General features: G+C 46.8%; 1 protein-coding gene across 1 annotated transcript; it reads left to right on the forward strand.

Annotated features, from left to right (window-relative positions):
- The first annotated feature begins 364 nt into the window (after window positions 1-364).
- On the forward strand, window positions 365-3,595 carry POU4F3 (POU class 4 homeobox 3). Its single transcript, XM_055557239.1, has 2 exons — window positions 365-749; window positions 1,065-3,595. Exons 1-2 carry the CDS (start codon window positions 630-632, stop codon window positions 1,959-1,961), a joined length of 1,017 nt encoding a protein of 338 aa, XP_055413214.1. The 5' UTR covers window positions 365-629; the 3' UTR covers window positions 1,962-3,595.
- Window positions 3,596-17,936: the final 14,341 nt, after the last annotated feature.

Genomic DNA, 17,936 nt, shown 5'->3' on the forward strand with positions numbered 1-17,936 from the left:
CGCTGCGCGGCTGGGCCGGACTCTAGTGTACCGCTCGGGCGTGTGGCCAGGAGCGCCCTGGAAATGGGCAGTTTGGCGGCAGCCGGGCCGACAAAGTGAGTGAGTGTGTCTGTGTGTGTGCGCGCGCCCGTGCGCGCGGTGGGTTGGGGTAGGGTCAGCTTCCTGGCCCACGGCTGCCCTTCTGTCTGGCTTGTGCGAGTTGGGACAGGATGGAAAGGTTGGGACTTTGGGGAGAAAAAGTCCGCAAAGAAGTAAGATTCCGGAAGGTCTGCTGGCTGGAGCCGGGCGGGGCGGGGCGGACGCGGGGAGGCCCGGCCAGGCAGGGGTATAAATGCTGGGGCGGGGGCGGCGGGGGCCCGTGCCGAGAGGCGCGCGGAGAGCTGCCGCCTGGCCTCGCCTCCCGGGCCGCCCCTGCGAGTCTCGGGCGCGTGAGCACGCCTGCGCGCGCCCGGGCCCTTCCTGGCAGGCTGCTTGTAAGATGAGTGAAGAAGCAGGTGGGGGAGAGGGGAGGCAGCGAGCGAGAGGGCGAGGGGAGCGCGGGCGCTGAGCGGCGCTCACTTGGAGCGCGGCGAGCCAGCGAGAAGAGCCTGATCCATGTCCCTCGCTGCCTCCCTGCCCGGCGAGCGAAGATGATGGCCATGAACGCCAAGCAACCTTTCGGCATGCACCCGGTGCTTCAAGAACCCAAATTCTCCAGCCTGCACTCCGGCTCCGAGGCCATGCGCCGAGTCTGTCTCCCAGCCCCGCAGGTACGTAGTGGAGCATAATTACCGCTCTAAGGCACATTTTTTGACAGGCACTTGCTTCATGTTTTTTTCATGTCGCCCAGAACAATCGCCGCTGTCTGAACCCCTCTCCTTGTCTCCCCCGCGCTCTCTCCTGGCGCGCTCTCTCTCTCATTCATGTCTCTGATCCACACGTCTGTTCCAGCAGAGCCTCTGTCTCCGTATTAATTTTTATGACCTGGGCTTTGAGGAGAGGCATCTCGGTTGCTTGAAAATGTGTTTTAATCCTGAGTTGACAGTATTCCCCACTGACCGTGCTGTGCGCCTTCTCGCTTGCAGCTGCAGGGTAATATATTTGGAAGCTTTGATGAGAGCCTGCTGGCACGCGCCGAAGCTCTGGCGGCGGTGGATATCGTCTCCCACGGCAAGAACCATCCGTTCAAGCCCGACGCCACCTACCATACCATGAGCAGCGTGCCCTGCACGTCCACTTCGTCCACCGTGCCCATCTCCCACCCGGCCGCGCTCACCTCGCACCCGCACCACGCCGTGCACCAGGGCCTCGAGGGCGACTTACTAGAGCACATCTCGCCCACGCTGAGCGTGAGCGGCTTGGGCGCCCCCGAGCACTCGGTTATGCCGGCCCAGATCCACCCGCACCACCTGGGCGCCATGGGCCACCTGCATCAGGCCATGGGCATGAGCCACCCACATGCCGTGGCGCCTCATAGCGCTATGCCTGCCTGCCTCAGCGACGTGGAGTCGGACCCGCGAGAGCTCGAGGCCTTCGCTGAGCGCTTCAAGCAGCGGCGCATCAAGCTAGGGGTGACCCAGGCGGACGTGGGTGCGGCCCTGGCCAACCTCAAGATCCCCGGCGTCGGCTCGCTCAGCCAGAGCACCATCTGCAGGTTCGAGTCTCTCACTCTCTCGCACAACAACATGATTGCGCTCAAGCCGGTACTCCAGGCCTGGCTGGAGGAAGCCGAGGCCGCCTATCGAGAGAAAAATAGCAAGCCGGAGCTCTTCAATGGCAGTGAGCGGAAGCGCAAACGCACGTCCATCGCGGCGCCGGAGAAGCGCTCGCTGGAGGCCTACTTTGCGATCCAGCCGCGGCCCTCATCCGAAAAGATCGCGGCCATCGCCGAGAAACTGGACCTTAAAAAGAACGTGGTGAGGGTCTGGTTCTGCAACCAGAGACAGAAACAGAAACGAATGAAGTACTCGGCTGTCCACTGACTGCGACGGGGCACGGCGTCCGGGGCCGGGAGAGCTGAGTGTATGTCCCCCTGGAGTTGGGGGGAACGGTTATGGGGGCTCCAAGACGTTTCCTGGCAGGTCAGGCTCTCACCCCCGAAGTCACAGACTTTCCCCTTTATCCTAATTAATTGCCTCCCGGCATTCCCTTTCCCTTCCTTCCTTTCTGTTCCCACCAGAAAACTGGGCGCTAAGAAAAAAATTCAGGAAAGCCAGGCCTGGAGGGACTTGTGCTCTCCGTGGTGCTGAAAATCTCCTTCGCGCCCAGGGCTGCGCGACCTCAGGGCAGGAGCCCAAAAGTAAGGGATAGTCAATTAGCCCGACTGCAAGACTCTGGCTTGAAGGCATCAGTTTGCTTAGCGTGATTAGACAAGGGGTGAAGGGATGGGAAGGAAGTGATAAGTAATAATACAAAGTCTAAGTGGGGTACAAACATGTACTGGAGATTTATTTAGAGTATATAAAATACACGTATGTTTCCAAAGGATAGCCTTATATTCCCTTCTCCACCTAAATTCTATCCATCTCATCCTTTGGTTTGCTGTACGTTCTCTAAGGTAGCATGAATTAGGTTCAGGGAAAATGTGCAGAGAGTTGCCTGCTCCGAGCTGTTCTCCGCCATAGGGTGGGCTCCGGAAAAAGTGGGCCCTTTTGAGCGACTGAAAATGCTGGAATCCTGTAGCTGGGTTGCAAGCAGCAGCCAGCCCCTGCTGTGGCCCATCTTCCACGATCTGCTGGCCGTTCGAGGGGTAAAGACTGCCTGAAGAAAGGCGGGGGATTGGTAGCTTTCCGGTCGGACTGAGGACTCTCTGACCCTTGCTCACTGTTCCAGCCAGACTCTCAGAGCATCGTAGAGGTGGCTGCCTGAACGAAAGTAACTGTAACTCTGCGGAGCATATGCAAGTCCTTCTAACAAGGCTCACCTCGTTACGCTTTTATTACTGTTCGCATCATTGTTTACTATTATTTATTTACCGCCACTTTTTTCCATCCCCCAACCTCTTGGTGGAGGTTCACTCATAGTTTTGAGCTGATTGTGGGGCCAAACCACTGGCCTGAGTCCTTTTCACCCCAGTGCCTCTGGCCCCGTCACATTTTATCTTTCGTTGCTTCATGTAATTTGTGTGTTGCTGTGTGACCTTTGGTTTTGTTGTCTGAATAGATGCAAATAAAATATTGTTTCCTTCTCTCTTTACCCCTTGAATTAACTTCTAAAATAAATGCTTTATTTTTCAACCCGAATCGCGGTGCTTTACTTTCTCGGAGGTTAAGGAGTACTAGTCTCGGAAAGCATTTAGAAGTGAGAACCCAGAAGGGCTGAACTATCATTTCTAGCAGGCCAATCTCCTGCAATTATTTCTCCTTGCTCCTTTTCCCTGGGTGCCTTATCTTCTCACCCAGACCCTCCCTAGACCTCAGAGTTTCCAGATCCTTCCTGTACACTTCCCCAAGTGCAAATCTGTCAGCTTCTATTTGTTCAACTTGACTCAGACCGAAAACTTTTAGGCCTGACTAATGATGGGCTGTCGTCTCTGGGTCGCACAGAGTCGGACACAACTGAAGCGACTTAGCAGCAGCAGCAGCAGCAGCAATGGGAGTAGGAGCCCCCAGTACCTCCACTCATTGGCTGAATGATCCTGAATCCAGTTTCTTAAACTTCTCTGAGTCTCCGTTGATTGTCTGCAGCATGAAGATGCTAATACTTATCACAAGGTTATTGTCAGGATTGAGTAAGATTGTTTATTTAAGCCGTCTGGTGGTGCTTGGCTCTTAGTAGGAAACATTATTTTAAAAGATTCAACCGGCTAGATGGGAGGTGAACAGAGAGATGCAAAGAGAGAGGAAGGTGTTCTTTGCTGGGACAGAGTCGTTAGGATTTCTTTGGGATTACTTCAGAAATTCATTTGAAATTATCGTCCAGGAGGTTATTCCAGCGTCTATCTTGGTTTCTGTGTGTGGGGGGGTGGGGGGGGGGTGGGGAGGTGTATGGGGGTGGCGGTGGTAAAAAGATACCTTCTGCAAAGATCCTATCTTAGTGCTTGTTCACAATAGGTGCTTAACAGATGCCGGTTTCCTTCTCACTCTTTCTTCGACACACTCTAAAAGGGGGAGGAAATCTTATTTGTGAGCCGCAGAAACACCTTCATGATTTAAAAATGAATGTTCCAAGCCCAGAAGTCTTCTGTACATTTCCCCACCGTGTCTTCAAAGAACTCTGGGTCATCGCGTCCAGCCTGAAATTCGAAGCAGAGCAGGTCTCCCCTCTGCGCAGCACGCCCCCCCCCCCCCCACTGCAAAAGCAAACCTGGGGATCGCCCCCAATCCCTGGACCTCAGCTCGTCGCCGCCGCCTTGCGCAACAGCCCCAGCAATTCCTCCACCTCCCCTCCATCGGGTGTCCTTTAATAATAAATGCCCTTATGCCATTACATTATATTGTGGGTTTTGAAAATTTAAAATACGGCTGATGCAATATTAATTGCCTATAGTGGTATAAAACACAGGGCCGGAGCCCAGCCGGGCTGCAGAGCAGGCGGCCGTGAAAGTCCCGCGCCGATGCGAAGCGTTCCAGACAGACGCGCCTTTGCGGGCTGCGAGGTTTCCTGCACAGGTAAGAGCCTTCGGCTTTTTTGGACCGGGGAAGAACTCGATATCCGCCTCCATCTCCTTTTTCGAAAAGTTCCCTGCTGTTTTTTATTTGCTTATTTATTTGTTTGTTGTATTAATAACATCAAAAGTTTGGGAGACTTTTTTTGAAGAGGGCGCGATGAGTCGCCTGAATGCAAGGTCTGTGTCACTCTTGGCTCGGCGGGGTGTTGAGTGGGACCCGCGCCTCTGTGCGTCAGCGGCTTCAGACGTCCTGGACGGTATGCGCACCGTACTTTTGACAAGTTTCTACCTGCGGGCGGGAGCTGCGGCCCGGTCCACGCCGCGCCCCACCCTCTCCCACCCCCCGAGTGCGCCCGGCCGGCGCCGCTGCCTCTCTCTTTGGGCTTATTCAGGAAGCATTGGGAGCTGCGGTTTCTCCGGAATTGTTCAGTCGCCTCTGTTATTCGTCCGGTGGAGAAACAGACCTCTTGAGGGGTGGAGTGTGTGTGTGGCCGGGAGCAGGACGCGGTGGGGGTAGGAGGTGGTCCGGGTACCAGCCGGTTTGGGGTTCAAGCAGGCCCGATTTGCAACCTGGTGGATCATTTCCTAACCGTATGACTTTGCGCAAGTCACATCACCTCTCTAAGCCTCTGCTGATGGCTGTAAAACCGCACAAAATTTTTTTTGAAGAGTAGTTGAAAAGCACTGTGGAGCAAATTTGCTTTTCCCAAGTCCCATCAACTTGGAGGCCTTCACTGCCCAAAGGCCCAGCTAGGGGTTTCTTTAGCCTGTGCCAAGAGAAGGGGAGGCCAGTTCTCAGGGCTTTTTGTATGGAAAGCTGCATTTGGCCTCTCCTGGTGGGACTTTGAGAGTCATCTGTGGACCAGAGTAAGGCTTCTAGGCCCCTGCCTGGCTGGAACCAGGGCCTGACCTGCAATGAGCCAGACATACGCAAGTCAGCATGGCTGAAGCCCTGACAGCCAGAATGTGGAGGTAGGAACTCTGGGCTCCTGGGTCCAGGCTGTGTGATCTCTGGTCAGGAACTTCCTCTGGCCTCAGGTAGTGTGAGTTTTGTCTGTTACAAGCTCAATGCCAGCTCAGGATCTGGCCCAGAGTGGCAGACAATTGATATCTGTTGAATAACTGAATGAATGAAGTTTTGTAAATGAAAGGACCTCTCTAGCACAATCTTCTCTGGATTCTGGGGACTATGAGGAGAAACAGAGACCATCAAGAATAGACAAGTCAGGAGTAGGGCCAGGGCCAAGGTGGTGGTCTACATATCAAGCTTCCATTCAAAGACAATGTTTCCTTCCTGTTTAAATTAGAAGAGGCTTTGCCTCCCTCTGTTTTGATCATGAGTAGAGATGGGGTCCTCTGTGACATGGACCCTGGGAACCTTGAAGAGGAATCTCCAGGATGGGGGGCGGTGACCCCTGCCCTGTTGAGTGTGCCTGACCTTCTCTTGGCCCTACTTTGTGCCTGGATTATTTTACTTTCCTGCTAAGATATAAACTGCTCCAGTTCTGGAGTGGACAGACCTAGGGTGGAATATCTCCTCCATCTCTTACTTGGCTAAGTGACTTGACCCCTCTGAGCCTCAGTGCCTTCATCTGTCAAATTGGAAAAAAAAAAAAAAGACTGTCTTTCAGGATTGCTTTGATGAGTAAATGAAATCACATAAGCCCAGGGCCTGACACATAGTAGGCATTAATGGATACTCTCTTTAAAGTATTACTTTTACTCAGAAAAATGAGAGGCTATGTTGCAGGGGCAAATTGCCAGATTTGGAGTCAGGTGGGATCAACAGTTTCCCTCTGTAAGCCACCATCTGATCCTGTACAAAATGAGAGTAGTGAGAGCTGTGTCTGTCCGAGGCAAGCTAGAAAGCATAAAAAAAACCTCTTTGCACTCTGTGCATCCTAGCTAGGAAGGAAGGAGGAATTCGCTTTTCAGAAGTCCATGGTGCCAATGTATATATAGTTCCCACTAACATGTTGGCTTGACCCTCTGACAGCTCCTTGGACCCAAGCCTTGCTCCTCTGTAGACTCTTGGCAAACATCAACTGTCAGTGACAAAGACTCCGTGCAGTCTTCACCCGAAGGGGTGGGGCTCCAGCGGGCAGAGGAGGAGCCGGGTATGGGGTCCCCGGCTTGTTCTCTCCGCCCTCCAGCCACTGTCGGGCCCGGGGTTAGACTGCTTCAGCATGGATGAGGAGCGCAGAGCCCAGAGACTGAGGCCCAGAGAAGGGAGGAGGGATTTAGCCGACTCTATCTTAAATCGTTCTTTCCTTTATCAGACTACCTTGTAGAATTTCTGTCTTAGTCTTACCACTCCTTGATAGCACCCTGTTTATTTATTCAGCAATAAAACACTTGGGGCGAGCAAGTACCAGTAGACCCAGTTCCCTCCTGCCTCCCTGAATCAAGCGCAGGGCCACACGCAGAGTGAGCGCTCTACAAGTGTTCGTTGGATAAATGAATAATGATGGTATCTTACATGTATTGAGGTCTTCCTATATGTGAGGTTTTGTTCCAAGCACTTCACGTGCGTTAATTTATTAATCCTTCAACAACACCATGAGCAGGTATCCTTTTTAAGCCCATTTTACAGATGAGAACTTGGAAGCATTGAGTGTTTCTGTAACTTTCCCAGGGCGGATCGTGAACTTAGCAGTTTGGTGAAGAGAGCTGGCAAAAACTGGCTTCTTCGCCTCACCCTTGGCGAGGGCCAGGGAAGGGGAGCCTCCAGGAATGGGGGCGGAGCAGTCGTGTCATATTAGGCTGGAGTCGCCGGACGATCTGGGGAGGTGGTGGAAGGCGAGGATGCCCGCTGTCCTCGCCGGGTTGCAGGTCTTCCCATCTCCGTTCCGCGCCTCTCACATCTCTGTTCCTTTTTCTGTTACCGGTCTCTCACACAACCCTCTCTCAGCCTCCCTCTGACCTCTCAGGCGCGAAAGTCTGGCCCCAAAGTGCAGGGGCGAGCGGGCCGCGTCCCCAGGGCGCGCACAGAGCCCTCTCCCCATCTTTCTGCTCTTTTCTGGAGCGGCGGGAGCCCCCGCGTAACCCGCCTGGCGGGCAGACGGAGCCAGTGAAGACCCCAGCGGACAAATTAGCCTCTCCTTCGATCGCTCTTTTCCGATCAGGTCAGGTTTCCCTCCGCCCTGTGACGGCGCTTCCGCACCCGCCCGGCTCGACGGGTTCCCCCGCGGGGTCAAGGTTCGCCCGGCTCCGCCTGGCGCCACCGGAGGGGCTTCCCCTCCGCTGCGTTCCAGCCCGGGAGCCCGCCCCACCCCCTCGGAGAGAGGGTTACGCGCCGGTCCCTGGCTCCTCCAGGGAGTCCTTCCCACTGTTGCTTCCGGTCCTCAACGCGTGGAGACTTGTCTCTAAAAAACATCAGTTCTCTGCTCCATCAGTCCTCTGCGCCATCCTAGGCCCAATCCGACCCAGTCCGACGCGGGAGGTAAACTGGTAACGAAATAGTACTCCCTCTCTTTTGAGTTTGTTTCAGAATTTCACACACACACAAATCCTACTGCTCATCTTGGGAAAATCAGAATTTCATTGGACTTCTTTATACATAGTTAGGATTTAATATTGATTCTACTTTGAATTACATCGGGAATGGGGACCACCATAATTTCAAGAGCCCTCTGCCCGAATCCCATTCCTGAAGCCACTATCTCTTTCCTATATTCACAACCCCCCTGCCCCCATCAACCCAGCTCCGACCCAACATCCCCGCCCACCTCAGTGGCCCCCAATGCCTGAGGCTTTGCTAAGCAGCTCACCTCTTGGCAGATATAGTTAATGCCCAGCCCTCATAAATCAAGACCATAAAAAGCTTGCTTTCATATGCACTCAATTTCTACCAAACCTAAACTAATTGCATAAATTCCTTTAGGCCACTCAGAGCTGCTCTCTGGGTTGGGATCTGATCAATTAGTCATTAGGCACTCCATTAGCTGGGGTTTAAGCTGCCTCATATAAATGTCTCCTGTCAATTTGCTTGTAATTGAATGAATAAAAAAGGGTACAATTATTAGCACAGAGGATCAGAATGAGGAGAGGTCAATTTTATTCAAATATTCTAAAAATGTCTTAATTTAAGAATAATTAAAAGAATGCAAAAGTAGACACCAGCTACTCCAAGAGTCTGTTCATGTTAAGGAAAGGTCCAGCCTGAGATACAGCAACCTGAGTGGTTATCCCAGCTCCACCACCCTGGGAAACTGGTCTCTCCCACCCCTGTGGCTTTACATATAAGACAAGTTGGTTGGGATGATTTTTGTTTCTTTTTTAATTAGTTTTACATTTTGTCAAAGTAATTTATGCACATAGTTTAAAAAGTTGAATACAGAAGGGCCACATGACCAAGGCTTTCCTTTAGCCACTTTAAGTTGTGTTTTTTTGGAAGTAAATTATATCAAAATATATATTGCTGGCACTATTTCTCAATGCAAGGCTTATTTGAATATTAAGATTGTTAAGAAGTTTAAGAAATGTTAAGATTTTAATTAAATAATACATGATTCAAATTGAAAAGAATTAGAAGATTTGCAGTGGAAAATCTTTCTCTCACCTTTGACCCAAGTTACGCAGTTCCCTTTCTTCAAGGCAAATAACATTAATTTCTTGTATATACTCCAGAGATGTTTTATTAGCCACTGTTTCTTGATTTGTCCTTCATAGTCACTGTACATTAACTTCTTGCTATGATATCAGAGAACTAGAGATACAATAATCCTGAATAATCTCCCCACACCAAGTATGCTAAGAAGTTTTGTATAAAATCAATAATTAAAAATATGAACTGTGTATGCAGCTGAAAATTCTTATTCTTTTTCTTTTTTGTGAGCAAAAACTAATTTGGAGGTGTGGACATCACAAATACATAAGAACTGCCTGCGAGGATGAAGCATGCATATAGGTGGATTTGAGTTCTAGCCTTCCAAATAGAATTTAAAGCAGTCTATCTGGGGATGATGTGGATGACAGCATTTAATAATCTACCTAAGGTTAGGGATTGAGCATCAGACTGCAGAAACTCCAGCTGAGCACCCACATGAGAGGGAGCCTAGTGCCTTGGGATACAAACTTGATCTCTGCCAGAAGTTCTAGGTGGTGATCCTGCTTGGCTGCTGGGAGAGGTACTGGGAACCATTGTTCCAGGGCAGGGTGGGTTTGTATCGAGTCCTGCATATTGTCTCAATGAATTCCTCTTGTAGGAAGAAGCTTGTACTGGAAGAGAGTTAACTGGGAGAATGGGAATCATCTCTGGTCAGCAGGCAGAGCACAGGTCACATGATTCCTGGAGGGTACACAAAAAGGTCTGAATTCCAGGCCTTATTCTGTTCTACATGGTGCTGGTAACTCTATTCATTTCTCAGTTTCCGCAACTCTAACTTGAAGACATTGACCTAGATAATAGTTCAGTTTTAGTGAGGGTTCACGGTCTTCCTTGAGAATCTGAGGAAAATTGTTCTCCTAACCCAGAAAAATGCACATCTGTGCTCTCACAAGTTCTGCTAACTTTACTTAGAGTTCAACCCTGGAATCCCTGGGTTCAACCCAGGAGGCTTTGGGTCCAAGGTTAAGACCTCTTGGACTAGATGATCTAAAGATTTTTCCTTATGTGACTATATATCTGAATTTATAGTCAAATACCCATAAACACTGAAACCAGTTTAGGAAACTGGAAAGAACTTTAGTGAAGGCAAAAATAAAGTGTTAATTAGACCATGAGCCAATTGTCAATAAAGATTCCAAATGGCTTTAGCAAAATTATTTTTCAGATCAATAGTAAGTCTCCCAAGAGGTAATGTGATGGAGTGAAAAAAAGCACTACATTAGGGGTCAAAATCTAGGCCTTTTTTTTTAAACCAACCTTTTAACACTTAGAATTGAGATTTTGAGCTGGGAGTTTCCCTTCTCTGGCCCCCTCTTTCCTTCTCAGTAAAATGAGAGGATTGGACCACATGACTTCTGAAGCTGCCACTGCTCACTTTATGTGAGCTTATGTGTAAAGACACTGGCATGTCTTATATTCGGTATTTGTTTCAGCTTATTTTATCTTTCTATTTTGTTTTCAAAAGGGTAGTTGTAAAAAAGTGGTGCTGGACAAAAGGTTAGTTCCAAGTTTCTGGGTTCCCAAGCACTGAGGCTTCTAAAACCATGTGGCGGAAACACAACTTCTACTTCTTAATGGAAAAATAAAAACAACAACAGTTTGTAAGTTTAAAATTTAAAGGCAGGATGGGAGTAGGAGGCTGGATGAAATTAAAACGTTTTGTTAGACTAATAGTTCTGGAAGGCCTGGGGAGACTCAGCCCAGTGGGGAGCAGAAGGCGGTTGTTGTGGGCTAGGCAGGGCACCGAAGCCTATCACAGCTCTGGCCCGAATCCACAAATAAGAGAATGATGATCAGCTCCTGTTCTCTGCTCTTGGATCTTCACTTTTTTCTGCCTTCTGACTTGAATTAATGTTTGCAGCTGTGAGCTCACTCAGCTTTTGAGGGTCTGCGTTACTGGTCACATGCTCAAGTGAAATGATAGAAATATTATTTCAATTTCAACTCTTCCATTTCCAACTTAACCAGAATTTCTCCAGTTGATTTTATAGTGCTCCCCGCTTCCCAGTGTCACTGGGATTCAATTAGCATATTACATTGTGTAAGTTTAGAGTGTACAGCATAACAATTTGATGTTTGTATATATTGCAAAATGATTACCACACTAAGATTAGTTAACATCTATTACCTTACATAGTTCCAATATTTTTTCCTTGTGGTAAGAACTTTTAGCATCTGCCATCTCAGCAACTTTCAAATCTAGAATAATACACAATAGTGTTTAGTCATCATGCCGTACATTATATCCCAGGACTTATTTATCTTATAACTGCAAGTTTGAATCTTCTGACCACCTTCCCCTAATTCCAAGCTTTTACTTCTTGAGTTTTTCACTGTCAGTTCTTTACTGTAACTTAGGGCATTGTGTAGTATGGCTCTGATCTTCTACTAATTCTAGTAGGTCATTGAGGGGAAGGTTTGTATTTCTTGACTGTCGCAGTAGGGTTTTTTTCCATCACAAAGAAAGAGTGTTAATAATATTTACTCAAATGCTTTATATTGTCACTGTCACCCGTGGAATCCTAGAATGTGAGCCAAGATGAGTTCTTAGAGATTCACTGGCTGAAGAATATGGTGTTGTCATTCTAGGGGCCCAGGAATCTATGTTCTTCACCATCTCTCCATGTGTCTCTGATTATTTGCTCAGATTTAGAAAGATGTTTCTTACAGTATTTTTTTTTTCTACCCAAAATGCCCCCACCCTGGAATTTGAGAATATAGCCTGAAACACAAAATTCAATTCTTATTTCATTAAAGGTGGTATAAATGTTGTGTTCCATTCGCAATACAGCTGTTACTGTTTTGCCCTCCCGACCATTGCTGTGGGAGTTTACTTATCACAGAGTAAACGGTTGCAACACCCAGAACCTTTGGCTACAACCACTCACTCCCTGCAGACTGACAGGCAGCCTAATTTGAAAATAAATCTCATGCAACCTCTTTATTGTAGGGCAAAAATGAGACCTAAAAGAAATTTAGTGTGTAAAATGTATTTAGTATACAACAATACAAAGCAATATCTCTACTGATCACTTTAGAATAATAGGGATTTAGCAAACATTTGACACTGAGTGCATGAATGAGCCATTCTTACTTATTATTCTCCTGACCACATCCCTTCACTTAAAAGGTGACTGAAGGCAAGGATGAAATTCTTTTTTTTTTTTGCTTCACTGCATGGCATGTGGGATCTTAGTTCCCCAATCAGGGATTGAACCCATGTCCCTTGCAGTGGAAGCTCTGAGTCTCAAACACTGTACCACCAGGGAAATCCCAAGGATGAAATTTTAAGGTATGGAATATTCCTACATTCAATGCACTGCCCCTTCTAAAATGGTCTACAAACCCAGTTTAACCCATATTTTATGAATGTCCAAGGTCACACGACTAATAAGTGATAGGACTTAGCATTAGGCCCAGAATTGTCTTCCTCTAGAACTGAACTCTATGCACTATACCATGCTTACTCCTGCAGAAGATGATGGACTTATGTTTTTCAGGTAAAATCTGTAGGACTCCTATGTGAAAGAAGCCTTATTCTTGTTCTGTAGGGCACAAAGGGTACAATTAGTAGAAAGTCACAGAGAGGAAATTTTTCATTTTCATAGGAAAAAGAAAACTCTGGCCGTCACCATGGTCCAAGGAGGGGGCTGTACTATGAGTTCTTGAGTGGAGGATCTGAACAGAGATTTTAGTGAATGACACTGAGAGTAGATTTCAGTTCAGACATGTGGTTGCAAAGAGGTGACATCTTCTGACCCGAGAGCCAGTTCCTCTCTAGATGGTTGTTCATTCCTGGATCCCTCCACTGAAAAATATAAAGGAACTATCTCATTAAAAAAAAAAATGCACAACTCCCTTAAGGAGCATGGGAAGCAAATATTGTTTAAAAATATTTGTCCTTTGCATTTGCCTTTTGGAAGGCCAAGATAATGTACTTGAAACTAACAAAAATTAAAATGTTGAGCTCTGCTCCTTTATCAACTTACTATGTTAGAAGAATCTAACAACAGATGACTCACTGAGTGTGAGCAGAGGGAGTCACTAGAGACTTCAGGGAAGAATGGGAGCATCCCTGAGGAGCTGTTATTTAAAAATGGATTTCTAGCCTAGGGACTGGATTGGGGGCCCTGCCTGCCTTTTGCCTACAGGCTTTGTGTTCTCTCCCATCTTTTCTTCCTTAGGAAAAAGCTTCTTTTCTTTTGATCCTTCAGTTTTTTCCCTCCCTGTCTTCCTTTCCCTGATCATGGATGGCGTCAAAGTGCTTGTGAGGACTGGCTACTGGTTTTAAGTTTTTCATTTGGATCCTTGAATGCTCCAGAAGCAACAGGCTAAAGAGAACCCTCTGAGCCAGGGCTCAGTTACCAGAAGGCAGTCTAAACATGTGCTATGCATACTTGCAAAGGAAAGAAACCCCAACATAACAAAGGGTGTTTTGGAAGACCTCAGTATTTGGTATTTTAAAAAGTATAGTAGTCATGAAGTTCAAAATGGTACTGAACTTCCTCCCATGTCTTTTATGAGGTAGTGTTTTAAATTTCATATGGAAGGACAGGTAACATAAAATACTCAGTGTTTCAAACCTCTAAAGATCTTCATTTGACCCAACATTTATAATACAATTATAAAAGTGTTTATGAATTCTGTACTATGTCTAGCACAAGTACACTAAAGAATGAAGAAGAATGAGGTCTCTTCTGGCTTCCATGTAGATGTTTGATTTCATCAGGAATAGCTGAGGTCTAATGGAGAATAGACTGGGGTGGCCAAGGAGGGGCGGTTAGGGAAGGGATGGAGTGGGACCCTGGGGTTAGCAAATGTAAGAGTTTATGTATAGGACAGATAAACAACAGGTCCTACTGTGTAGCACAGAGGACTGTATTCAGTATCCTGTGATAAACCATAATGGAAAAGACTATAAAACAGAGAATGCATATATATATTAATATGTATAAGTGAATCACTTTGCCATACAGCCGTAATTAACACAACATTGTAAAATCAACTATACTTCAATAAAAAGGAAATAACTGAGGTCTAGAAATATGTTAGTTGAACAAATATTTGTTATGTTATTACTCTGTGACAGGCCCTACTCAAGACGCTGGGGATTCAGCAAAGAACTCAGGACTCAGGCCCCTCCCGCAAAGAGCTTCCACTCAGACTGGGGACTAGGATATCTCATTTCTGGGACTCAGGACCAATTTCTTTGTGAGCAGTTGGCCAGGTTCATCTGACCTTTACCTGTCTGTAGTGCGGGAGAACTAGTCCTAATGTTTCTGAATATCTCTGTTAGCAGACTATTTAACCTTATTAATACTGCTCTCTACTCCCCCCTACCCTTGCCCTCCTCTGCAGGGAGAAATGGGAGACTGAAGAGAGAGAAAATAACCTCTGAAGCCTGGTGAGTGTGCATCACATTGGTTGGTCGCAAATTGTGGAGCTTGACTATGATATTTTGAAAAAATGGTAAGAGGAAGAAACAGTCAAGTGGAGCGGAAGGTGTGTGTTCCTGGCAGCCACAGGGGATCACGACATTGATGGTGCCCCCCTGTGGGCCCCTGTTGCATGAATCCAGCTTTTAGGTGGCCCTTTTCTTTGTACATGCTGTGCTGAGATGGATGCCTCTTCCCCAGAGTAAACCAACTGCTGACCTGTATGTAATGTAGCTGGACTCCTCAGAGTTTAAACCCAGTTCAAATGGTTTTCTACATTGGGAACAGTGTGAGAAGAGGTGCTTCTTTTTGAATGAAGGATGAAAGGTTTGATACTAACAGGGAACAGAGGTTGTGTTCTAGCATTGAGATTAGTTAGGAGCTAGGTGATGCTTCCCTGGTGGCTCAGATGTTAAAGAAACTGCCTGCAATGCAGGAGACCCAGGTTCGATACCTGGGTTGAGAAGATTCCTTGGAGAAGGGAATGGCTACCCACTTCAGTATTCTTGCATGGATAAATCTATGGCTAGGTAAGCTTGGCGGGCTACAGTCCACAAAGTCGCAAAGAGTCAGAAATGACTCAGTGACTAACACTTTTACGTTTTTTTTTTTTTTGGTGATGCTTATGTTTTTCCCAAGACTCAAAGCAAGATTTATTTTCTTTTTATTTTTTTTAAGAAATAAAAGTTCCATAGTTCCAAGACTCAAATAGTTTAGCAAGGCTTGGTTTGATAAAGAGCTGTCCCCCAAGTCTCCTCCCCAATGCCCTGATTCCCCAGGGCAATCACTTTCAACCCTTGAAACTGGTTCTTTTGCTATTTACTTCACTATCTTTAAATATCATGTCTATATTGTTCTCTTTTTATTGTTTAGTTCCCTGTAGTGAGATGAAGATTAAGCTGTCTCTCATTCCCTACTCTAATTCCCATTCTGCCACCATTCCAATATAGTTAAATCTCAAATTTGAGTAGATCAAAATTCATTTGTTTTACTCTCAAAATCCTTTGCTGCTGAGCCATGTGAGATACTATAGTTACTTTTCCTTTCCTGCATAATATTTAATTTGGGGGGATGTTAATAACCATTGCATTTTAAAATTTTGTTTTCTGTGTTTATTATTCAGGTGAGTTCAGTTCAGTCGCTCAGTTGTGTCTTTGCAACTCCATGGACTGCAGCACGCCAGGCCTCCCTGTCCATCACCAACTCACAGAGTTTACTCAAACTCATGTCCATTGAGTCGGTGATGCCATCCAACCATCTCATCCTCTGTCATCCCCTTCTCCTCCTGCCTTCAATCTTTCCCAGCATCAGGGTCTTTTCAAACGAGTCAGCTCTTCGAATCAGGTGGCCAAAGTATTGGAGTTTCGGCGTCAGCATCAGTCCTTCCAATAAACATTCAGGACTGATTTCTTTTAGGATGGACTGGTTAGATCTCCTTGCAGTCCGAGGGACTCTCAAGAGTCTTCTCCAACACCACAGTTCAAAAGCACCAAATCTTCGGCACTCAGCTTTCTTTATAGTCCAACTCTCACATCCATACATGACTACTGGAAAAACCATGGCCTTGACTAGACGGATCTTTGTCGGCAAAGTAATGTCTCTGCTTTTGAATATGCTGTCTAGGTTGGTCATAAGTTTCCTTCCAAGGAGTATGTGTCTTTTAATTTCATGGCTACAGTCAAAATCTGCAGTGATTTTGGAGCTCCAAAAAATAAAGTCTGACACTGTTTCCACTGTTTCTCCATCTATTTGCCACGAAGTGATGGGACCAGATGCCATAATCTTCATTTTCTGAATGTTGAGCTTTAAGCCAACTTTTTCACTCTCCTCTTTCACTTTTATCAAGAGGCTCTTTAGTTTCTCTTCACTTTCTTCCACTTTAGAAATAAGGGTGGTGTCATCTGCATATCTGAGGTTATTGATATTTCTCCCAGTAATCTTGATTCCAGCTTGTGCTTCTTCCAGCCCAGCATTTCTCATAATGTACAATAATATAAATTAAATAAGCAGGGTGACAATATACAGTCTTGACATACTCCTTTTCTTATTTGGAGCCAGTCTGTTGTTCCATGTCCAGTTCTAACTGTTGCTTCTTGACCTACCTATAGGTTTCTCAAGAGGCAGGTCAGGTGGTCTGGTATTCCCATCTGTTTCAGAAATGCACCCCAAATGTTCCCCATTTATACAAACCTCTGTTCAAAACTTTCAAACACCTAAAGTGTTTTATTAGTGTATTCTCCTCAAAGAAACCTCTCTTGGAGTCTTCTGACCTGCCTCAGGATGAGCTAGCTGTTCTCCAGGTCTGCTGACAGTCAGGTGTCATCCTGGGATCCCCCTTCACCATGATCTTCAGTTCAGTCACATAGTCGTGTCCGACTCTTTGCTACCCCGTGGACTGCAGCATTCCAGGCCTCCCTTTCCATCATACTCCTGAGCTTGCTCAAACTCATGTCCATCAAGTCAGTGATACCATCAAACTATCTCATCCTCTGTTGTCCCCTTCTCCTCCTGCCTTCAATCTTTCCCAGCATCATGGTCTTTTCTAAGGAGCCAGTTCTTGGCATCAGGTGGCCAATGTATTGGAGCCTCAGCTTTAGCATCAGTCCTTCCAATCAATATTCAGGACTGATTTCCTTTAGGATTGACTAGTTTTATCTTCCTGCAGTCCAAGGGACTCTCAAGAGTCTTCTTCAACACCACAGTTCAAAAGCATCAATTCTTTGTCACTCAGCTTTCTTTGGAGAAGGCAATGGCAGCCCACTCCAGTATGCTTGCCTGGAAAATCCCATGGATGGAGGAGCCTGGTAGGCTGCAGTCCATGAGGTTGCACAGAGTTGGACACGACTGAGCAACTTCACTTTCACTTTTCATTTTCATGCATTGGAGAAGGAAATGGCAACCCACTCCAGTGTTCTTGCCTGGAGAATCCCAGGGACGGGGGAGCCTTGTGGACTGCCGTCTATGGGGTCGCACAGAGTCGGACACGACTGAAGCAACTTAGCAACAGCAGCAGCAGCTTTCTTTATAGTCCAACTCTCACATCCATACATGACTACTGGGAAAACCATAGCTTTGACTAGATGGACCTGTATAGAATCCTCTGTTTCCCAGAAGTCTCTATCTTCTCTTTAGGTTTATGCTCCATTTAGGCGGTACACATGTTCTCTGAGAAAAAGTGCAATGGAGACAGTATTTTTGAAAGCCATCAAAGACTGTCTTTATTCTGTTATTACACTTGAATGGTTATCTGACCAGGGACAGAATTCTAGGTTAGAATTAACTTTCCGTATATGCCAAAGCCTTT

Source organism: Bubalus kerabau, chromosome 1, assembly GCF_029407905.1.
Source record: "Bubalus kerabau isolate K-KA32 ecotype Philippines breed swamp buffalo chromosome 1, PCC_UOA_SB_1v2, whole genome shotgun sequence".
NCBI classification, from domain to species: Eukaryota; Metazoa; Chordata; class Mammalia; order Artiodactyla; family Bovidae; genus Bubalus; species Bubalus kerabau.

Coding starts and splice junctions, on each gene's coding strand:
- POU4F3 (XM_055557239.1), top strand. CDS start 630: ATGATGGCCATGAACGCCAAGCAACCTTTCGGCATGCACCCGGTGCTT. Junction 750..1,064: donor TCTGTCTCCCAGCCCCGCAG/GTACGTAGTGGA, acceptor TCTCGCTTGCAG/CTGCAGGGTAATATATTTGG.